A 25,212-nucleotide genomic window follows, 5' to 3' on the forward strand; every position below is an offset into this window, starting at 1 on the left:
TATCTTGCATCGTATTCCCATTTCAACTTTGCTGTGCTTTTTATTTAAATGTATTTAACCTTTGTTTAACTAGGCAAGTCACTTAAGAGTCAATTGTTATTTACAATGACGGTCTACCAAAAGGCCTCCTGTGATGACTGGAGCCTGGGAATAAAAATAAATACAATATAAATATGGGACAAAACACACATCATGACGAGATGACACAACACTACATAAAGATACACCTAAGACAACATAACAAGGCAGCAACACATGACAACAACACAACATGGTAGCAGCACAAAACATGGTACAAACATTATTGGGCACAGACAACAGCACAAAGGGGTAGAGACAACAATACATCAAACAAAGCAACCACAACTGTCAGTAAGAGCGTCCATGACTGAGTCCTTGAATGAAGAGATTGAGATAAAACTGTCCAGTTTGAGTGTTTGTTGCAGCTCGTTCCAGTCGCTAGCTGCAGCGAACTAAAAAGACAATCGACCCAGGGATGTATGCGCTTTGGGGACCTTTAACAGAATGTGACTGGCAGAATGTGTGTGTGTGTGTGTGTGTGTGGAGGATGAGGACTGCAGTAGATATCTCAGATAGGGGGGAGTGAGTCCTGAGGGTTTTATAAATAACCATCAACCAGTCGGTCTTGCAACGGGTATACAGAGATGACCAGTTTAAAGAGGAGTATAGAGTGCAGTGATGTGTCCTATAAGGAGCTTTGGTGGCAAATTTGATGGCCGAATGGTAAAGCACATCTATCTAACTGCTCGAGCACCCTTACCTGCCGATCTATAAATATACGTCTCCGTAATCTAGCATGGGTAGGATGGTCCTCTGAATCGGTTAATTTGGCAGTAGGGTTGATAGAGGAAACCAAGCTTTTAAAAACCACAAACCTCAGATTTCCCACTTCCTGGTTGGATTTTTCTCAAGTTTTCTCCTGCCATGAGTTCTGTTATACTCAGACATCATTCAAACAGTTTTAGAAACTTCAGTGTTTTCTATCCAATACTACTAATAATATGCATATATTAGCATCTGGGAATGAGTAGGAAGCAGTTTACTCTGGGCATGCATTTCATCCAAAAGTGAAAATGCTGCCCCCTATCCCAAAGAAGTTAAGAAGGAAAGAAATTCTACATTTGACTTTTAACAAGGCACACCTTTTAAGGCTGCTGTCCCTGTACAGGGATCAACATCAGCGGAAATTTCAGAGTGACAACTAATAGTACTCGATACAACTCAAACTTTCATTAAAACACACATGCAGGGTACTCAATTAAAGCTACACTCGTTGTGAATCTAGCCAACATGTCAGATTTTTAAAATGCTTTTCGGCGAAAGCATGAGAAGCTATTATCTGATAGCATGCAACCCCCGAAATACCCAAAGGGGACGTAAACAAAATAATTAGCGTAGCCGGCGCTACACAAAACGCAGAAATAAAATATAAAACATTCATTACCTTTGACGAGCTTCTTTGTTGGCACTCCTATATGTCCCATAAACATCACAATTGGGTCTTTTTTTCGATTTAATCCCTCCATGTTTACCCAAAATGTCCATTTATGAAGGCCGTCTGATCCATGAAAAAGCACCGTTCCAAAACGCACTGTAATTTTTTTAAATTAAAAAAGTTAACTATAAACTTTGACAAAACACTTCAAACTACTTTTGTAATCCAACTTTAGGTATTAGTAAACGTTAATAATCGATCAAATTGATCACGGGGCGATCTGTATTCAATAGCAGCACGTTTTGAAATCATGGTCCACATTCTCTCTTTCATAACTTCCTCTGGTGTACTCGACGACAGGAAGTGCCTATACCTCATTTTACCAAGGATAAATTTAAAATCAATTGACAGTACTGGCGACATCGTGTGGAAGCTGTGGGCCCTATCTATTTTCCCTTGCCATAGACAATACAGAGACTGGCGGAGGGATATTTTTTGGGTTTTTTTTGTGAACAGTTTTCCTTTGAATTTTTCCTGCTAAACACGTTCTGTTATAGTCACAGACATGATTTAACCAGTTTTATAAACTTCAGAGTGTTTTCTATCCACACATACTAATCATATGCATATACTATATTCCTGGCATGAGTAGCAGGACGTTGAAATGTTGCGCTATTTTTAACAAAAAGCTGCAAAAATTCGCAGCCTCTTTAATTGAAATGCATTCCAGGTGACTACTTCGTGAAACTGGTTAAGATAATGCCAAGAGAGTGAAACTGTCATCAAGGCAAAGGGTGGCTACTTTGAAAAATCTCAAATATAACATCTATTTTGATTTGTTGAACACTTTTTTTTCATTACTACATGATTTCATGTGTTATTTAATAATTTTGATGTCCTATTGTGCTACAAAGTAGAAAATAGTTTAACAAAAATAACGTAACTCTGGAATGAGTAGGTGTGTCAACTTTTGACTGGTTGTAATCTCATTGATCGTCTCAATCAAATATTACCCAATTATCCACGTTGAAATGACTGTGTGCTCAGTGGGTATGGCCCTGAGAAGTGTCTGACCTAGTTAGGCTGTTTATATAAAAAACTAGACCAGTGTATACAATATCCGCATTAGTGTACTAAAAACTTTCCAGTCTCGCCAATATGCAGTATAATATTGGATTTATTATACATGGTGGATATGACAACCTACTCGGCGATATGTCGAACCGTACATATACAAACCAATTAATCCATTAATCAGACGATTTTTTAAAAATGTTATTAATTTTATTAATTTATTTGTAATGACCATTACAACAATACTGAATGAACACTTATTTTAACATAATATAATACATCAATAAAATCAATTTAGCCTCAAATAAATAATGAAACCTGTTCAATTTGGTTTAAATAATGAAAAAACAAAGTGTTAGAGGAGAATGTAAAAGTGCAATATGTGCCATGTAAGAAAGCTAACGTTTAAGTTCCTTGCTCAGAACATGAGAACATATGAAAGCTGATGGTTCCTTTTAACATGAGTCTTCAATATTCCCAGGTACGAAGTTTTAGGTTGTATTTATTATAGGAATTATAGGACTATTTCTCTCTATACCATTTCTATGCCATATACCTTTGACTATTGGATGTTCTTATAGGCACTTTAGTATTGCCAATGTAACACTATAGCTTCCGTCCCTCTCCTCGCTCCTACCTGGGCTCGAACCAGGAACACAATGACAACAGCCACCCTCAAAGCAGCGTTACCCATGCAGAGCAAGGGGAACAACTACTCCAGTAGCACGCACCCCGATAACTAGCTAGCCATTTCACATCGTTTACATGAGCATTGTCTCGGGAGTTGATAGGCTTGAAGTCATAAACAGCGCAATGCTTGAAGCACAACGAAGAGCTGCTGGCAAAACGCACAAAAGTGCAGTTTGAATGAATGCTTACGAGCCTGCTGGTGCCTACCATCGCTCAGTCAGACTGCTCTATGAAATCATAGACTTACTTATAACACAATAATACACAGAAATACGAGCCTTCGGTCATTAATATGGTGGAATCCAGAAACGATCATCTCGAAAACGAGACATTTATTCTTTCAGTGAAATATGGAATTGTTCCGTATTTTATCTAAGGGGTGGCATCCATTAGTCTAAATATTACATTGCACAACTTTAAATGTTATGTCATAATTACATAAAATACTGGCAAATTAGGCGGCCCAAATGGTTGCATATACACTGACTCTGCGTGCAATGAACGCAAGAGAAGTGACACAATTTCACCTGGTTAATATTGCATGGTAACCTTGATGTCTTTTAGCTATATATGCAGGTTTAAAAATACATACATCTGTGTATTGATTTTAAGAAAGGCATTGATGTTTATGGTTAGGTACACATTGGAGCAACGATACGCACCGCATCGATTATATGCAACTCAGGACACAATAGATAAACTAGTAATATATCATCAACCATGTGTAGTTAACTATTGATTAGGATTGATTGTTTTTTTTATAAGATAAGTTTAATGCTAGCTAGCAACTTACCTTGGCTTACTGCGTTCGCGTAACAGGCAGTCTCCTTGTGGAGTGCAATGAGAGGCAGGTGGTTAGAGCGTTGGGCAAGTTAACTGTAAGGTTGCAAGATTGAATCCCCCGAGCTGACAAGGTGAGAATCTGTCATTTTGCCCCTGAACGAGGCAGTTAAGCCACCGTTCCGAGGCCGTCATTGAAAATAAGAATGTGTTCTTAACTGACTTGCCTGGTAAAATAAAGATTAAATAAAGGTTTGAAAAAAAATAAAAACAAATTGGCCAAATCGGTGTCCAAAAATACTGATTTCCGATTATGAAAACTTGAATTCTGCCCTAATTAATCGGCCATTCCGATTAATAGGTCGACCTCTTGAGTTCCCATAGTGATTTCACAGTCTGATACTGCTTCACATTGGCTGTTTGGACAGTGTGTCTGAAATTGCCATCGCTTCATTTGAACATCATGCACTTGGCTTTGGGAGATGATTGCTTTCATAGAGCTTTTAAATCTAAATGATATGCCTGGTCTCATGATAGATCCTCTGGTTTAGTGATGACCTGTTATGCCCTTTTTATGAGCAATATCTTGTTGATTATTCCCTTTCGCCTGGAGGTGTTTCAACAGCAAAGGGCCAAAGCTACAGTGACTCACACCATTACCTTCCCCCTCTATTCTTCCTACACACCCAGATAAATAGTGTGCTCTCTTGGTAACCAAATTAGTTGAAGCTACCTGGAAAAGTAGCCTTGGCATATTCATAATACAGGTGAATGCATATTCGATAGGACTGTGTGCATGCAGTGAGTTTTTCTTCCTGTAGCCCCATGACATCAGCCAAAACAATCTGTTTTCCTTCCATTTGGGACTTATTATACTGATCAACTACATTTGCAAAGAAGAAGCAATCTTTTATAAAAGTGTGCGTTGTCTCCTTTAAGACACATGATTTCTCTCACTCTCTGACACACACAGAGTCAGTTCGACGCTTGAGTAAAGTAGTGATGGGAAGTTCGGCTCTTTTTAAAGACTCTGATCTTTGACTCGTTCAGTCAAAATAATGAATCTTTTGGCTCATTTCATTCATTTGAATCAGTAATTCCCAGAACATGCAGGACCCCCTACCAGCGAACAATGAACTGAAAACTCGAGATATTCATAGTTCTACAAGCCTCTCGTTCACATGTCGTTCACCATAAGGGGCTTATTGGCGCTGTCATTTGTGACAGGCTTGTAAAAAGTGTGTGTGTTTTGGTTCTACAAAGCTGCCCATAACATTCAATAATCAATTAATTGCATTCTAGCACCATGCGATCAATTATCAGTACTTAACATGTCTTTTTCAGTATGCTACCTGCAACATGATTTATTTTCCTGCAAGCATATGACAGACAGCTGTTGGTCGGCGCACGTCTCCTGAGCCGGAGGAGCCTGTAGAATTCATTGTGGCCAGCCAGCAGGTCAAATGAGCGACTAATATTAACGAGTCACTCAGCAAAACTAATCATGACTCTCGAGTCCGTAATAAGTTGTTCTAAAATAACGAATTGTTGACGAACTGCATCATTGACTGGGAGAGACTTGAGGTGGGGGGGACTAAAAGCGTCCGCATGCTTCCCAAAAACAGTTCGCTAGAGTTTGTGCATATATTATGACATCATTTAGACTTTTTTGTTTTCTGGAAGCAAGCCGAAGTTGGTAGCGGAAGTCTTCTCCCCTTCGTCTGTGATTGGTCAACAGTAGGGATACTTTAATAGATTTTGTTTTCATGCAAAACATTTCATTGAGATACTGCACCAGACATCTTAGTCACGCGTCTTTACATCCAACTAAGATCTCTGCAATGACAACTTAAGAAATCTAACTTGATATTCATTCTGACCTTTTTTGAGGAAGTGGATACTGGCTACGGCGTCTCAAAATGGACAAACGGTACTATTGCTGCTTTCCCCCCCCTCCCCTCGTTTTTCAACCGAAGGTCTTTTTAATTGAATATGCGATCACACTCGTTCGGTTCAGTTAGGCGCCTGCCGAACTGAAGCATGTTGACGCCTTATGTGAATGTCACAAATCTTTATTCAATCCGCAATATTTTGCATTATCGTTAGCATATTATCACAAGGTCACTAGGGGTGTGAATTGATGTGGACTTCAGCTGTAAGCTACCAAGGAAAGGTAGCGTACAAAGCTGGCCGCTACCGGTGTTTTCTAGCCTGTGTGGACATTGTTTTGCAAACACTAATGAAAATTTTCTACATGCCACATTGCATTATTCAATTGTGTTAACTTCTGTGCAGAATGAGTGGAGTGCTTACATGATGCAGCCCAGACTCCCAGTGGTTCCTCAGGACAGGTTAGAGCTAGCAATGGGTTAGAGTCACGGCACTGCTCTCGTGCTATAAGGGAACATCGGCTGCGCTGATAGACTTGATCTTCTCTCAATCAGTAGACGACGTGAGACATTTGACAGAGTACTGAAAGCTACAAAAATTTGTATGGAATCGTTTTTCATGTTCTAGTATCGAGAAAGTACAGAAGTTTGGGTATACGTGCAGCGCTGCAGGTGAATATGCTAAAAGCCTGTCTATCTCCAAATCTTTCATTCCACCATCTGGCCTAAAGCCGCCGGCTGAGGTTTTTAGGTCTCTATCAGCCAGGGAGAGAAGGAAGCTGGGCTGCTCTACTCAGATTAGCATGGAAGGCTTCTAGAGAATGCCAGATGAATGTATGACCATGACTGAGGCCTGGTGACTCATGATATCCTTGGTCAAATTCCACAGCTGATTGTGGTTCCTCCACTCTCTGTGACACCTTTGTCATTACTGGAGCTAACAGAATACTCAGCAGTAGTTCTCTCACTCTCGAATGGAATCTCTCTCCAGAAACAATGTAGAGCATTTCTCTCTGTAATGGATGAGTTAGCCATTATTTTTCCTGGCAGTGAAAATATGGGCCACCAAGGGAGCACTGTCTGTGTGCTGGCTGTGACCCAGTGATGGAGCTTTAGGGTCACACACAGAGCTGACAATGGCATTCTGTCCCCCTACTGCACACACACGGAGCGCTCTGACATCACATCAGCAGTCCTCTGCAAAGAGAACCTGCCCTGCCTGCCTGCCCTGTGCCAAACGGGTACATTGCCTTAGCAGAGCAGAGGCTAAGCTGGAGCGCCAACAAAAGATGAAACTATTGACCTGTGACTTAATCCTTTAATCCCTGCTATCCTGTGGTGTTGTGCAACCTGAAATGCAGAGGATTTATCGTTCTGGGGAAAGGGCATGGTTTTATGATGGTGACCCGGCCACCCCCTCTGCGATGTGCCATGAATGCCCATCATGCTCTTGGTGTGTGTGCTCAAGCTTTATGTTAGTCATACACTGCTGCAGTCTGTTCTATACTATGTTATTGTGTGCTGTGCTGCATGCGTTTTCCATTGGACACTGGGCTGTGTCATCTCATGTACAGTACGGCCTTTTGAGCATTTAAAGAGGGAGGGGAGGGAGCTTGCGGGCGGTGCCTGGATGGAGGTGCAGTAAAACGCTGGACGTCCACGAGTCAAAGAGCAGCTCTTCAACAGCAACCAGCTCCATCAGGCAGTAAACACTTTAATATGCTGCTAATTATTTTTGAGAGATTGGATGTTGATTAAAAAGCGAAACGTTTTTAATTATAACTCAAATGTTAATGCCGTCCCAAGTGAAGAAAATGTTTAGGCTTACGCGAGGAGAACTTCTAATTGACTGAACCAAAGCTCCACTCTTCCAATTTAGAGTCTTGTTTATTTTTCTTGACTTTTAGCACTAAATGGGCTTAACTGCTGTTGTGTCGTTGGGTGTCATTTGACGTTATTGTATGTCATCAATGCCCAACCGGAGCGGCCTAGCCTGAACCCTGTCTCCATTTCAAATTCATGACATTCTAGCTCTGCAGGGATTTCTGATCATGCTTTGCCACCCAGGTAATTCCTTTAACTCATGCTTGGGCAAATTCAGCTTGTTCTCATTTTAACACACTTCGGTTGCGACTTAATTGATTTGTTTTTGTCACATACACCGGATCGGTGCAGTGAAATGTGTTTTACACCCCTGGAGTAAATTAGGGTTAAGTGCCTTGCTCAAGGGGACATCGATAGATTTATCACTTTGTCTGCTCGGTTATTCGAACCAGCAGCCTTTTGGTTACTGGCCAAGCGCTCTAAACGCTAGGCTACCTGCCGCCCTTGGAAGAGTGCTTGTGCACAGTCATTTTCGAAGGGGATGATATTGGATTCACAAATACACCATATTGAGCTGGAACTCAAAATGAAGACACAGCAGTTTCTTGTTTTATTCAGGTAGAGTCTCTATACATTATAATTGCAGGAGGATTTAGAAGACTTCCTGATAATGTGAGTTTGCTGTAGCTACTGACGACACTGGAGCGAAACCTCTCTGGTCCTGAGGCAGTGCTAGCGCCAGCGCCTCCTTAGCTTGCTGCCTGCCTGCCCCAGAGCCAGGCTCAGGATTTAATTGTGGCTTATTGGACAGGATCTGGGGAATGCTGATGAGGGAAAGGCTCTCAATAATGCCACAAACGGTCCTCCTGCCAGTGCCTTAAGTGGCCTATTTGTGATTCAGCATGCATGCTCTCTTTCTCTCTCCCTCTTCCGCTCCCTGTCTAACTGCCAGGCTGGCATGGAGTCGAGCTCCCAAGGGGTGAGTGTGTTAATGCGGGCCCCCAGGCCCGGGGACCAGGGTAATTGCGTTTGCATGGTCGGTGTCAGGGCACCACCACTGCTCCCTACATAAAGGCCACCTCCCAGCCAAGCTGTTCAGGACAGAGAGACAAACCCCTCATCACTGGTGTAATTCATTGGAAAGGCTTATTGAATTACTGGAATGGTGTATGTGCTTTTTGTATGAGGGCCTGCTGCAGATTGCACAATGAGCTGAGGGCCTTGTGTTTGCCTGCCTGCTTGCGTGTTCAGCTCTCTCTCTCAGCTCAGACGCTTGGCTCTGAACACTACCGTGAATAACGGCAGACGGCTGAGAAAATCTGTAATATCCCCAAATGGCGTAATTACTGCAGCTTCCATTCAGATAACCTTCTCTTGTTTCCAGTGCCTGTTTGACCATGTCTGCATGTAGGGGTCACAGAGCCTGTTGTCTGCCTTGTGACAGCCTGGAGGCTGGAGCTTTTTGGCTGGGCCTCATCCAGCCCTGACTGGATGGGCTGGTGTCTGCTTCAGCTTAATGTTGACATACATGCACATCCATGTAGACTGTTGATTTGTCTGGTTTGTTTGATACTAAGTGATTGGAGCCCCCTCACTAGTATGTTATGCTCATAGCAACAAGAGTGAAGGTGTTCATTTCTTTGCCTGCTTGCCTTTTTTAGGTCCAGTGGGTTTAAAAGAAACCCAGCATTAAGGTTTGCAATGTTGACTAGTCTCTTCCGCCTGGCTATGTGTAGCAATAAACTGACCCATACACCACACAGTGGCACTCTCCTCTAATTGGAAGTATAATTCTGAAGTATGATGATCAGCCACTGGTGAGGTGGGAACAGGGGAATCGGAGAACCCACCTCCCCTGCAATATACTACATTATACCGTTGGCTACTTCACTCAATCACCAGACCCAACCAACATAAAACAGGCTCTCAACATAACATAACTCGCCACCACAATCCTACTCCATACACACACTGTGAGGACCACTGACTGAAAATAGCAGCTGTCTCAGAGCCCAGCTTGGCTGTGGTCTTCAATAAGCCCAACAATGTGCTCAGCAGTGTGAGCAGTGAAGTGATAATTGACACATCCTAAAAATTCAAGAAGGCTGTTGTTAATGTTCCTTCTCTTCCTCTGAGTGGATTTAACATAACCACTTTAAGACTTTAATTGACAAGGAATACTGCCATTAAAGCCGTTGCCTTGGCACTGCCATTACCTACTTTTTCGTTTTTTAAAGATGAGACCCACTTGGGGCGTTCACACGGCACCATTACAAAAGCTCACGTGGAATCACAATGGCCAGCCGTGTTGCTATTTTAGTTTCTGTTTAAAAAAACATAAGTCCTCCAATAAGCCCTGTGCCTCCAGGGCTGGAAAAAGTGAGGAATCTCACTTTGTCTGCTGGGCAGGTGAGCGTGGTTCCCACCCCTCCCTGTTTCCCCCCTTCATATCAGTAGGAAAACAAGGGCTTCTCCAGCGCTGGAACCAGTCTGTTGATATGGAAGGTATGGCCAGGGTTTCAGTGGAGAGAGATGATGCCAAAAGCTTGTTACCAGGTTACATCACTGTTGTTGTGAGTTGTGTGCCAGATCTTCAGGCGTAGCAGAGGGAGCTCGCAGAGCCTTTCCTCTCTCCGTCGCCAAGCTACCGTCACGCTCTCCTCACACACACCAACAGGCCAGGCTGTGGGCAGTATTTAACCATCATTGGTATAAATATTTATTGTTAAGTGTTTGATTCTGTCAGTTTTGAATGCAGCGTTCATTAGGGCTTGGAATTTGCCAGGGAACTCGCAATACGATATTATCAACGTTACTTAGGTTCCGATATGTATTGCAATTCGACGTTCCAAACATATTGCCCACTATCTCTGCTGCATTGGGATAAGAGCATGAGAACTAGTTTGATCAGTAGCTTTCTATTGAAAAAGATGGAGAGCAAGTTATAGGATGAAATAATGGTGTTTTTGCATTGGTACTGCCAACTAGTGCAAAAAGAACATCACGGTACCTATGGTACCAAAATAACATCACGGTACCAAAAGAACATCACGGTACCTATGGTACCAAAAAGAACATCACGGTACCTATGGTACAAAAAGAACATCACGGTACCTATGGTACCAAAAAGAACATCACGGTACCAAAAGAACATCACGGTACCTATGGTACCAAAAAGAACATCACGGTACCAAAAGAACATCACGGTACCTATGGTACCAAAAGAACATCACGGTACCTATGGTACCAAAAATAACATCACGGTACCTATGGTACAAAAAGAACATCACGGTACCTATGGTACCATTAGAACATCACGGTACCAAAAGAACATCACAGTACCTATGGTACCAAAAGAACATCACGGTACCTATGGTACCAAAAGAACATCACGGTACCAAAAGAACATCACAGTACCTATGGTACCAAAAGAACATCACGGTACCTATGGTACCAAAAGAACATCACGGTACCAAAAGAACATCACAGTACCTATGGTACCAAAAGAACATCACGGTACCTATGGTACCAAAAGAACATCACGGTACCTATGGTACCAAAAGAACATCACGGTACCTACGGTACCAAAAAGAACATCGCGGTACCTACGGTACCAAAAAGAACATCACGGTACCTATGGTACCAAAAAGAACATCACAGTACCTATGGTACCAAAAAGAACATCACGGTACCTATGGTACCAAAAAGAACATCACGGTACCTATGGTACCAAAAAGAACATCACGGTACCTATGGTACCAAAAAGAACATCACGGTACCTATGGTACCAAAAAGAACATCACGGTACCTATGGTACCAACAAGAACATCACGGTACCTATGGTACCAACAAGAACATCACGGTACCTATGGTACCAACAAGAACATCACGGTACCTATGGTACCAACAAGAACATCACGGTACCTATGGTACCAACAAGAACATCACGGTACCTATGGTACCAACAAGAACATCACGGTACCTATGGTACCAAAAGAACATCACGGTACCTATGGTACCAAAAGAACATCACGGTACCTATGGTACCAAAAGAACATCACGGTACTTATGGTACCAAAAGAACATCACGGTACCAAAAGAACATCACGGTACCAAAAGAACATCACAGTACCTATGGTACCAAAAGAACATCACGGTACGAAAAGAACATCACGGTTCCAAAATAACATCACGGTACCAAAATAACATCACGGTACCAAAAGAACATCACAGTACCAAAAGAACATCACGGTACCTATGGTACCAAAAGAACATCACGGTACCAAAAGAACATCACGGTACCTATGGTACAAATCGATAATTGGTGTCAAATCGCTAAAATATGGTCCAAAAATGAAACCGTGATATGTAACTGTATGCATTTTCATCATGTCTGGGTGTAAAGTGAATGTGTAGCACTAGTATCATGGCCATGAGTCTATTGTTGTTGTGTAGGCAGACAGACCTATGCTGCACTGAAGTCTAAACTGTAACGGCTGCATGACTGGAGTAAAAAGTTGTTCATTGTAGAAATTGCAGATAAGTGCAGAAAAACACTGGTCTGGTACTCATCATGAGTTGTACGTCTGGAAGTGTGACTGGAGGCTGGATATCCCTTTCTCTGGGATCGGAAATGATTCCGGGTTAAGAATACATCTACTAGGTTCTGTTGCGTGGTGATGAAAACAATAGGTCGTCAAAGTAGGGATGTGACAAATGGATGATTTCTATGAACTGTTACTGGTTTTCTTTTTAGCGGTTTCCCATTTAAAAGGCTAAGAAAAAAATCATACGATTTCAGGTCAATTCATTGTAATGGTTCCTTTTACTTCTGAATGACCTCTGGCCGGGTGATGAAGTTCAATCTACCATGACCCTTTACAGACACAGAAAGCAGCTACAGTAACGTGTGGATAATTGAACTTTTCAGACATAAAAAAAAAGGGCGTCTGTCTCGTTTCAGACAGTAGAATTCTGCTTCAGCATATTTTATTTTGTTTCCCTGACAACAATAAATGTTGCTCATTGATGTGCTGCTGTTTATTTTTAATTTGTTTTATGGTATGATAGCTAGATGTGCCTTCTTTCTACTAAATGTCTTGGTAAGGAGCGTTATTTAACAAACTTTAAAGTACTTTTTTAGGCAAGTGGTCTTCCCAATAGGCAGGCTAGGATTGACAGTTCTGGTCGCCTAGTGTTGGAAGTTAGTCCCACTTCAGAAGCGACACTACTTTACAGACAAGTAAAATGCTGTTTCTCTTCAGAGAATGTTTTGTGTCGGCAGATTAAAAAACCGTAGTGTAGCCAACCCTAACTGACTAACAAACATGCCGTAGGCAAGGTGCTTTCAAGGGGCCACATACCATTCTATCTGAAAAGGGTAATCGATACAGGCTATACCGGTAGCCTACTGTCATTTCATATTATGAGACAAAAACACCCCCACCCGCTCAGCAACCAAGACTACCCCGTGCTCGCAAGACCAGGGCCAGCTCGTGTGCGAAGGCAGAGGGGCGGGCGGGCCAGCTTGAGGGAGAAGGCAGAAAGGCGGGCGGGCGGGCCAGCTCGTGGGCGAAGGCAGAGGGGCGGGCGGGCCAGCTCGTGGGCGAAGGCAGAGGGGCGGGCGGGCCAGCTCGTGGGCGAAGGCAGAGGGGCGGGCGGGCCAGCTTGAGGGAGAAGGCAGGCGGGTGGGCGGGCCAGCTCGAGGGAGAAGGCAGAAATGCGGGCGGGCGGGCCAGCTCGTGGGCGAAGGCAGAGGGGCGGGCGGGCCAGCTCGTGGGCGAAGGCAGAGGGGCGGGCGGGAGGCGGGCGGGCAGGCAAGCCAGCTCGTGGTAGAAGGCAGAGGGGCGGGCGGGCGGGCAAGCCAGCTCGTGGTAGAAGGCAGAGGGGTGGGCGGGCGGGCAAGCCAGCTCGTGGTAGAAGGCAGAAGGGCGGGCCAGCTCGTGGTAGAAGGCAGAGGGGCGGGCGGGCAAGCCAGCTCGTGGTAGAAGGCAGAGGGGTGGGCGGGCGGGTAAGCCAGCTCGTGGTAGAAGGCAGGGGGGCGGGCAGAACCATTTGGATATGTATTAATTGTCTTGCATGCCTCGCAAATTCACCAAAGTAGCCAAATGTTTTCCTCTTCCTCTCTGGTTTTACATGTATTGCACAACTTTCCCTCGGCCTTTATAGCCATATAGTCTGGTTGGGCTATAACATGGGTGTTTTGTGATAACGGCACTGTGATTGTAATATTGTGGGGGGGGGGAGATTCGGTAAGGAATTTTTCTTAACGTTAAAGATCCCAACTTCATTTAAACGTTTAAAGGTACTTACTTGAAATAGCCTATATGGAGCTATAAGTAGGTACGAAACTATGAAACGCTTGCCAAGTGTAGGCGTCTGCAACAATTTAGCAGGAGGGGAATGTGGGAGGGGTGAGTTTCCAACACAATTCCTCTCCTCCATTCTCTCACAACACCACAAAGGAGACAGTGTAATCTACTGTGATGTTAAGGTGAGGACTGCAGGCTGTCATTACTCACCCTATTGCCTCACTGAGGATGATGCCTGACTGAAGGGTTTGGCACTACATGTCTGCACTGTGTTTGATTGAGACATCAGCCTTAGTTACAAACACATGACAGGGATTCAGTCAGTGCTCTTTGTGTAATAAAAAGGTAGGGAACTCGTGTCAAGAATTTGTTGGATTAAAATATTTAATGTCCACCTCTAATACCAAATCAGCCATTAATCCGAGGGGGATCAAACCGAGAGAAGCTGATCCAAGAGAGAAGCTGTTTGTGGGTTCTTCCACTCAGTTGTGCACCTCTAAATATAAATTAATTTGTCCAGGTGTTTCTTCCACTCAGTTCAAGTGTGCACCACACAAAATGTATTTAAATGAGGAAAACCCCTGGTTTGTGAAAGCGACAGTGACGGCCTCAGCCGGATCAAATTGGGTCTGTGTGTGGAGTGGTAATCTCTTACCTGGGCCTCCTAAGTGTTGAGGCTAGAGGTCGACCGATTCTGATTTTTCAACGCCGATACCAATTATTGGAGGACAAAAAAAGGCGATACAGATTAATAATAATAATTATACAGTGGGGCAAAAAAGTATTTAGTCAGCCACCAATTGTGCAAGTTCTCCCACTTAAAAAGATGAGAGGCCTGTAATTTTCAGCATAGGTACACTTCAACTATGACAGACAAAATGAGAAATAAAATCCAGAAAATCACATTGTATGATTTTTTATGAATTTATTTGCAAATTATGGTGGAAAATAAGTATTTGGTCACCTACAAACAAGCAAGATTTCTGGCTCTCACAGACCTGTAACTTATTCTTTAAGAGGCTCCTCTGTCCTCCACTCGTTACCTGTATTAATGGTACCTGTTTGAACTTGTTATCAGTATAAAAGACACCTGTCCACAACCTCAAACAGTCACACTCCAAACTCCACTATGGCCAAGACCAAAGAGCTGTCAAAGGACACCAGAAACAAAATTGTAGACCTGCACCAGGCTGGGAAGACCGCATCTGCAATAGACAAAATCAATTGCAATTGACGAAATCAACTGTGGGAGCAATTATTAGGAAATGGAAGACATACAAGACCACTGATAATCTCCCTCGATCTGGGGCTCCACGCAAGATCTCACCCCGTGGGGTCAAAATGATCACAAGAACGGTGAGCAAAAATCCCAGAACCACACGGTGGGACCTAGTGAATGACCTACAGAGATCTGGGACCAAAGTAACAAAGCCTACCATCAGTAACACACTACGCCGCCAGGGACTCAAATCCTGCAGTGCCAGACGTGTCCCCCTGCTTAAGCCAGTACATGTCCAGGCCCGTCTGAAGTTTGCTAGAGAGCATTTGGATGATCCAGAAGAAGATTGGGAGAATGTCATATGGTCAGATGAAACCAAAATATAACTTTTTGGTAAAAACTCAACTCGTCGTGTTTGGAGGACAAAGAATGCTGAGTTGCATCCAAAGATCACCATACCTACTGTGAAGCATGGGGGTGGAAACATCATGCTTTGGGGCTGTTTTTCTGCAAAGGGACCGGTGTAAAGGAAAGAATGAATGGGGCCATGTATTGTGAGTTTGAGTGAAAACCTCCTTCCATCAGCAAGGGCAGTGAAGATGAAACGTGGCTGGGTCTTTCAGCATGACAATGATCCCAAACACACCGCCCGGGCAACGAAGGAGTGGCTTCATAAGAAGCATTTCAAGGTCCTGGAGTGGCCTAGCCAGTCTCCAGATCTCAACCCCATAGAAAATCTTTGGAGGGAGTTGAAAGTCCGTGTTGCCCAGCAACAGCCCCAAAACATCACTGCTCTAGAGGAGATCTGCATGGAGGAATGGGCCAAAATACCAGCAACAGTGTGTGAAGACTTACAGAAAACGTTTGACCTCTGTCATTGCCAACAAAGGGTATATAACAAAGTATTGAGAAACTTTTGTTATTGACCAAATACTTATTTTCCACCATATTTTGCAAATAAATTAATTAAAATTCCTACAATGGGATTTTCTGGATTTTTTTTCTCTCATTTTGTCTGTCATAGTTGAAGTGTACCTATGATGAAAATTACAAGCCTCATCTTTTTAAGTGGGAGAACTTGCACAACTGGTGGCTGACTAAATACTTTTTTGCCCCACTCTACCTTTGAATATTACGAGCCTGCTTCTGCCTTCCACCCCTCAGTCAGACTGCTATAACTATAATAAACACACAGAAATACGAGCCTTAGGTCAAATCCGGAAACTATCACCTCAAACAAAACGTTTTTTCCGTTCAGTATTTTATCTAACGGGTGGCATTCCATGAGTCTATTCCTGTTACATTGCACAACGCAAGAGAAGTTAGACAATTTCACCTGGTTAATATTGCCTGCTAACCTGGATTTCTTTTAGCTAAATATGCAGGTTTAAAAATATATACTTGTGTATTGATTTTGAAGGCATTGATGTTTATGGTTAAGTACACATTGGAGCAACGACAGTCGTTGATCGTTTTTTATAAGATACGTTTAATGCTAGCTAGCAACTTTACTTGGCTTACTGCATTCGCGTAACAGGCAGGCTCCTCGTGAGGCAGGTGGATAGAGTGTTGGACTAGTTAACTGTAAGGCAAGAGTGGGTCCCCCGAGCTGACAAGGTAAAAATCTGTCGTTCCTCGTTCCTAGACCGTCATTTAAAATAAGAATGTGTTCTTAACGGACTTGCCTAGTTAAATAAAGGTGAAAACATTTATTTTTTTTAAACGGCAAAATCGGCGCCCAAAAATACCGATTTCCAATTGTTATGAAAACTTGAAATCGGCCCTAATTAATCCTCCATTCCAATTAATCGGTCGACCTCTAGTTGAGGCCTGAACTCTCTGACCTCTGGATAGAATTGATGCTGCCAGCACGTTCATGCCTCTCCACTGCCCCCCCCCCCCTCCCCCCCCCCCCCCCCCCTCCCTCCCCTGGCTGGCAACCCCAGACCATGCCTAGCCTGTGGTACATGTGCATCGGTCCTCCCCAGCATCGGCAGGCCGGGGCCTGTCTCTCTCTGAGGCTCAGCCCTACCCCTGGCTGCCTGTCTGTCACGGAACCTTGCCCTAATGAAGGCAGAAGGGCTGCTGTGCTACTGCCTGCTCTTCATCATTCCTGCCACTGCCAAGGTTCACTAATTAAGACGCTCAGCCCTGCACATTATAAAGCATCTGGATCATTAGCATGGGGTCAAATGGCATTCGTTTGGGGGGGTGGGGCACTGTCATCAACCTGCTGTCTGTCAGCCCTGCTTCATAATTAGAATACAGTGGATCACTGCCACTGTGTTACAGGTTAGGACCGGCTCTAGAGAGCGACACGCAGGTTAGGACCGGCTCCAGAGAGGGACACACAGGTTAGGACCGGCTCTAGAGAGCGACACACAGGTTAGGACCGGCTCCAGAGAGCGACACACGGGTTAGGACCGGCTCCAGAGAGCGACACACAGGTTAGGACCGGCTCCAGAGAGAGCGACACACAGGTTAGGACCGGCTCCAGAGAGCGACACACAGGTTAGGACCGGCTCCAGAGAGCGACACACAGGTTAGGACCGGCTCTAGAGAGCGACACACAGGTTAGGACCGGCTCCAGAGAGCGACACACAGGTTAGGACTGGCTCCAGAGAGCAACACACAGGTCAGGACTGGCTCCAGAGAGCGACACACAGGTTAGGACCGGCTCCAGAGAGCGACACACAGGTTAGGACTGGCTCTAGAGAGCGACACACAGGTTAGGACCGGCTCCAGAGAGCGACACACAGGTTAGGACTGGCTCCAGAGAGCGACACGCACACAGACACATGACAGACCATGCAGGGTTAGGTTTACACACACACACACACACACACACACACACACACACACACACACACACACACACACACACACACAGACCATGCAGGGTTAGGTTTAGACACACACAGAGACCATGCAGGGTTAGTTAGGGTGAGGTTTAGACACCGAGTGATGTGGCTTGTGTTGAAATGCAATAATTTGAATAACAATCTGGGATTCCTGTGTTCAATGGTACTTAATGAGAATACGGTATTTATTTGCTCTAGGAGAGGGTTGGGCGCCGACCGTGCCGCTCTGCCATCATTTTATCATGATGAATCACTCTCATTAGCAGGTCCTGACTCACCTTTTATTTCAATTAGCTCCAGAGCCGCTGTGGTGTTTGGTAGTGTCATGTAATAAAGCAGCAGTGAGCTATAAGTGCTGCTACTGCATCTCCTTTCAGATCGGGGTCTGTTACCACTAGACTGAGGTTTCAGTCGGTGAGCTGCGGCAGCACACTAACCTAGTCTCTGTCTCTGTCAAGGGCATTCCTACTGCCCCTCAAACCCTCAGCGGCCTGTGAGGTATTTAATACAGCAAGGCGGGCTTATGAGGACACATACAGAGTGGAGATTCCGCTCTCTTTCTCCTGCAGGACTTTCTCTCCGTCATAGTGCGGTGTCACTCTACACAGGGGGCTTGTTTTGCATGGCGGCATGCGTTCACCTATCTATGCCTGTACATTTAGGGCTCTCTCTGGTTTAAAATAGAAGCAGGGCCGCGATCGCAGAGAGAAGCTGTTTGTGGGTGCAGAGGACTGAGCTGAGGACTGTGGTTGGCACAACTGCACAGGGCTGCTTGTTTACGTCAGAGGCTCCGCCTGTGGGAGAGAAAGGGGAGGGGAGTTTACTAACCTCACGAGGGTCCCAATTCCTCATGAGCCATTCCACCATTTCGCTGGCAGTTGTGAAAACAATTCCCCATCTAGCATGGGCAGCAGAGCAGAGTGGGCAGGGAGAGGGAGTGTGAATCAGCTAACTTGCAGGGGTGGTGGGATAGTTGGGGTTAGAGTACCTGTGTGCTGGCCTGGGATCAGGGTTTATGAGTAGTTGCTAGACAGCCCTGCCTGGTGTTATGAACACGACTCAGATGAGTTTCTCTATGTGGTCACAGAAATAAACTGCACTACCATAGCTCAGGAGTGTAACTGAAGACATGGCACAGACTTGGCCAGACTGAGGCAATCAAACCTGCCGGTGTCCAGTATCTGTTTACACAACCACACTGCCTATATGCTAGTGATGGAGGAAAAAATCAGTACAGTTACAATATTGTCCAAAAATAATATTGGGATGTATCAATATTTGACTGTAAAAAAATACAACTATTAATATTTTCACACGTACGTGTATGTTTTCCTTCTACTTTAGTTAGCACTAGTGGGCTGTACTTGCTCCAGAAGTTCTGTGTTTTTCATCCTATAGCTTGTTCTCCATCTTCTTTCCTAATAGTGAGCCAACATGTCTTCAGCACTTATTGATAAACTCGTTTTGTCATGCTCTCCCTCTGCTGCAGACATATGGTGAGCAGTATGTGTGGAACATCAAATCACAATAAAATAGAAGTATTGAATCGAAATACATATATAGAATCGTGAGAATCTCTCTTAACCGCAGGTAGCCTAGTGGTTAAGAGCGTTGGGACAATAACTGAAAGGTTGCTGGTTCAAATCCCCGTGCCAACTAAGTGAAAAATAGGTCTGCGCTGTTGAGCAAGGCACTTAATCCTAATTGCTCCCGTAAGAGCATCTGCTAAATCACTAAAATGGCAATGTAAATATTGTATCGGCACTTAGTGTCATTATTATTTTATTGCCAGGTCCCTGGCATTTCCCAACCCTTCTATATTCACATGAAAAATGGGAAGCATCCACATGTTAAGGGAGCCCTGGTATTTTGAAAGTACCAAAAACCAGTCTGCAGTGTACAGTTTCACTACAGGAAATATGGAACTAATTTGATACTGAATACTTAGCTAGCTGCCAGACATGTTTGTGTAATTTAGTTATGCTCAACCAACCTCATTGTTAGTGTAATTTCCAAATGTTTGTAGCTGGACTAAAAACTCTGCTTCTTCCTCATCTTCTAGGTTTCACTCAGAGACAGCTAGATCGCTGAAGCCCTGAGCTGGGGGAGCCCTGTCCTCAGCCTCCACTCAACTCACCTGGCTTGCATTTTACCCATCAACCCCCTTCTTACCACGCAGACTCGCCGCAGCCCAGCCTGTCGTCACTATGACGTCGGAGCTGGAGAGTAGTCTGACCTCCATGGATTGGCTGCCTCAGCTGACCATGCGGGCAGCCATCCAGAAGGCTGATGCCCAGGGGCACCACGGGGGGCCGGGCATGGCCAAGAAGAGTGCAATGCTGGACCCCAACACCACTCTGGACCAGGAGGAGGTCCAGCAGCACAAAGACGGCAAGCCGCCCTACAGCTACGCCAGCCTCATCACCTTCGCCATCAACAGCTCGCCTAAGAAGAAGATGACCCTGAGTGAAATCTACCAGTGGATCTGTGACAACTTCCCCTACTACCGGGAGGCAGGCAGCGGCTGGAAGGTAAGATGATGGACAGAAAGGAGCTGGAGTAGAATGGATGTCATTCTGAGCTGATGTCATGACAGAGTGTATGAGATGGTTTGTAGACATGGAGTTAGACATAAAGCTAACTGTCATTCATAATAATCACCCACACTGTTATTTCACTAAAGCTCAAAGTGAGACTACCCACTCTATATCCACTAAGTGCCTTACATCTTTGAGTGAAATAATAGGAGCAGCCCTGAGAACTGTGTGAAGTGTACAATTCTGGATGAATATTCAGAGCGAGAGATGGCCCTATCTGAGCAGACTAAATAGCCCATTCATGGGTGGTATTATTCATTGCAGTTGCCTTGATAGGAGAAAGCCATTATGTAGGAGAGAGAGCCAGTGCTGTGTCATCTCAAGGAGCACGTGATATACAGAGATGAAGCTATGCTGATTGCCTTTTACAGAGCCCAGATAGAAATTGATATTGTTTTTTCCAGTCAGTGACATTTATATGGACTAGAATGTGAGGCTCTGCTTTATTGCAGCCAGGCACAATGTATGTAGCCCATTTCCTGTGTGTGAGAGCAAGTGAATCTATGGAAGGGGAAGAACGTATCCAACAATATTATAAAATTGGGTTGAGTTGGCGTCAAGTCAACTCTGTAGATATGCGATATCTTGCTAAGGATACTAAACTTTAGTGGATAATGACCTTTTGAACATATTTTAACATCTGTACTTTATGGTGATGTTGACTTGTATTCAGATTGACAGTCTTCAGGTTGTGATGTTAATAATGTAATGGCACTACACATGTTTTACTCCGTTCATTTATTTTCCATTTTCTAAGAGCAAAAGCATGTAGTTCAGTTAGCAGGGTGCTAGTCCTGGGGATGCAATCTGCAGCAGTAGTCATCCTATCCTCCTACGTTGTATCTACTAGGATATGAATGCACCTATAGCGTGTGTTCTAGTTCCTTTTAGTGGGCGTGTGTGAGGGTTGTTGTGAGCATGTCTGGGTGAGGTGAATGTAGGTCGGATGCAGTCATCGCTCCGCTATTCCCCCAGTGATGTCGGCGCGCTGCAGGAATTTAGGAGCCAGAGCACGCACACGTCTGCTCTGTATGATAATGCAGGCGGTGCCACTGAGATGAGACCGGGCTAATCCAGGCGCCGACAACTCATTTAATCATCTCAATAGAACTCCATTAGCCTACGCTTTTAAGAAATATCAATAAGTGCTGTCAATAAGAACAGATAATTCATCAAGGTCAATAAAAATATGAATGCTGCGTTTGAAGGAGTGAATATGCACACAGTGACCACGAGCAGGCATTTAGACAGAGGCTATCTTACACACTCTCTAAAGCACCTTTTTGACAATGTTTTTAACTCTGAAGTGATGCAGAAGAGTCATGATGTGGTCTCTTTCGATGTGGGCCTGTGCTGTAGGGCAGGTGCTATAAGTTAAAGGTGTTGTTAGGGACCAGCTAGAAACGCACGGGCTCTTCCTGTATTATATGTATTGTTGACCCAGTATGCCTCTTACAAGAATACTTGCCTAAGGATGCATCATCCTTTCTGTAGTTTCCCCCTCATCCCATCGTATCTATTTGTACCAACATCACCGAGCAGGTTACATGATAGAATCATGTATGTACATTTTATAGAGCTTCTTGTATTCTAAAATGGACCCCTCTCTGTGTGGAGTCCTATCCTCCGTTCACTTCAATTCAATCTTGCTGCTCAATCCCATCCATTCGAGTCCACGTCATTTCAATATTGGATATGTGGAGCTGGCCCTAATGACTTTCTCCAGATTAAATGGCGAATAAGAGCGGTCCGGTCTCTCCCAGGTTAGGAGGTGTCTCCTATCATAAGCTCTCGCCTCTTGAGACTTTTTAATGCTATCAAGACATTAGGCTGTGGGTCAATTTCTAAGCTTATGAGTTTGACACTGTCTGGCTCCTTCCTGAGCGTCCACTAATGAATTTAAAGCGATCATGTCCTGCCTGGGTGTCTAACTTCGTCCCTGCCGTGACTTGCTTTCTCCGAGCACACAGCATATTGCAGGGGTTCACACACTCTCTTTTTGGAACACAACCCAATTTTAATATCTGAAAATTCTCTATGTGAAAACTGTGAGAAAAAAAAAATGTAATTAACATGAATGTTTACTTTTTTATTTGGGGCTGTAGCAGTCAATTGAAAAACATTTTAACACTTTCTGATTGTCTTCTCAACTCACTATCACATACTTTTAATGTGGGGCGATGGAAGTCAATTGCAAATGAGTCTGACATAATGGAGGTTATTTCACCAGCACTAATGAGATGGGTGTGCTTGTTGCATGTCGCGTCAGAGCTTCTCCAACCTGGATCGATAGTTGGCTTTAATGCAGAGGAGAGCACTGAATCCAGCTTTACACAGATCTAAGCTGGCTCAGGGTACCATGAGTTTTATGGAGCTTTCAGTACAACTGGGAACTGAAATTGTCAGTAATCTTCATGTCGGAAATTCGGACCTCTTGAAAGGTTCCCGAGTTGGAATTCTGAGTTGGATGACCGTTAAACTATTTTTCTCAGTCTGAGCCCTTTTTCCCCCGTGTTCCCAGTTGTCTTGAACGCAGCATTAATGCTCAGAGGGAGACTGCAGGAACCAAAACTCCTCCGTAGTGACCTGTGAATGCGTCTGCAGCATTTGGTCACATGACAGCTCGATCAGCTGTTCAATTTCACTTACCGGCATGTCAATTGAGCCAGGATCACAGTCAAATGGATTGGGAAGTAGGTCCTCTTACAAGCATTGGAGGTGAGCAGTCATTACTCGTGTGGGACACCAGCCTGGTCTCATAGCAGCCGGGACACTTACTGATGTTGTTTTCTGTTAGAAACATGCACCGCCAAGGGAACGGGAATGGTTCACTTTTGAGAAACTCTCTCCAATTATAATTCTTTCCTCTGAATACACTGATTTGGTCACTCATCTGTAGAATATATATTTCCTCTGCATTCTTGTATTCAATTTCCCAAATCTTTCTGTTACATAGGCAAGTGGACACCTTTTCTTTTCATTACACAAGGTCAACCAAGTCTTTTTTTTTAATATATATTATTATTATTATTTTTTACATCCATTGTGAATGACAACAGTTCCTCTCTCAATGCAAAAATATATCCTACACTCCCCCTCGATAACCACCAGGCCTTGGTGTGAAATAGAACATTGTCATGCTCTGATCCCATATCTCCACACAGTTTTGCAACAGGCGGTGCAGTGGATGTGATTTGATGTAGTTTACAATTGAAGTTACCTGCTGCAGTATATCTCTGAGTTCTGTGCTCAGCTCTTTTGCCGCTAGTTGCTCTCGGTGTATCGTACAATGTGTCCATATGGCAGAGGCAGACACATTCAGAACTAGCAGGCAGAGGCCTGCCCTCTGTCCCGCCATGTTCAAAATAATATAATAATAATAATAATAATATAGTCACGCAGCATAATGAACATCCCCTGTGCTGTTTCTTGCTTGGGAATTGTGAGACTGAACAATATGTAGCAAGTATAGCGAACAAAAATCAATGCATGGGCATCTCGGCCCTCACAGCTAACGTCCGTTTTGAAGTTTCCTCTTGATTGCTTTTAATAGCATACATTCTTTGTTCAACAGTGTTTTCTGACAAAGGTATTGATGTGAGTTTCTCTGCCTCTGTCTCCCCACACATTGTTTTCACCGTATCAATTGCGTCCAGTAATATGAACGTCTCTGCAATAGTGTGGTTTCATAGCATAGCAGGCCTAGCCTTTCACCGTGGGAATGATTCAAGTGCAACGCTCAAGTGTGCCCTTTTCCTGTGATCATTTCTATTTTTAACGTAAACCACATTACAATGATTTTGAGATGCAAAGCTAATTTTTTTCCCCCGGATTTTGGAAATTCTCCCGCTACCCCATTTCATATCAGACGACGCCACATGAGGTCGCGACCCGTAGTTTGGGAACTGTTGGCTTTATAGGCTACCGCTGAAATGCATTAGTGTGGGATCCTTAGTGGTGCAACACGCATAAACCTCAGTGTACAGGTATTAAATGTCTAGATACTACAGAATTGCCGGGATCCCACCCAGTCAATGCAAAAGCGCTTATTATCTGCAGAGATTTGAAATCCATGTTTACAAAACAGGTTTATAATCCCGCTAAGAACCGGCCGTCTAATCTGATCACGTCCTCTGAAAACGTGTGTTCGGCGGAGCCACGCCCACAGATGACACCGCAAACTCCTCTTTGCTCCACTCCAACTCCGGGAAACAGGATTGTGTTAGTAGGGCTGGCACAGTTACCTAGAACTGTGTAACCAATGGCTAGAGATGAAGACATTCATTAAAAAAACAGCCATAACCTTCCAACAAAATGATACACACTACCGGTCAAAAGTTTTAGAACACCTACTTATTCAAGAGTTGTATTTTATTTGTACTATTTTCTTTATTGTAGAATAATAGTGAAGACATCAAAACTATGAAATAACACATATGGAATCATGTAGTAACCAAAAGTGTATTCGAGTTTCTTCAAATTGCCACCCTTTGCATTCATGACAGCTTTGC

General features: G+C 44.0%; 1 protein-coding gene across 5 annotated transcripts in view; it reads left to right on the plus strand.

Annotated features, from left to right (window-relative positions):
* LOC110494637 (forkhead box protein J3) overlaps positions 1 to 25,212 on the plus strand; it is a 165,004-nt gene that overhangs the window by 69,869 nt on the left and 69,923 nt on the right. For 4 of the 5 annotated variants that reach the window (XM_021569875.3, XM_021569877.3, XM_090206221.1 and 1 more), the window contains exon 2: positions 20,167 to 20,635. In XM_021569875.3, coding sequence (XP_021425550.2) covers positions 20,312 to 20,635 — 324 coding nt within the window. In that variant the 5' untranslated portion in view covers positions 20,167 to 20,311. Of the gene's footprint in view, positions 1 to 10,170; positions 10,423 to 20,166; positions 20,636 to 25,212 lie in introns of those variants that run through there. The other variant, XM_036948241.2, reaches the window with a different exon arrangement.

This window comes from Oncorhynchus mykiss, chromosome 17 (assembly GCF_057628025.1).
Source record: "Oncorhynchus mykiss isolate SJ-2025 chromosome 17, ASM5762802v1, whole genome shotgun sequence".
NCBI lineage: Eukaryota > Metazoa > Chordata > Actinopteri > Salmoniformes > Salmonidae > Oncorhynchus > Oncorhynchus mykiss.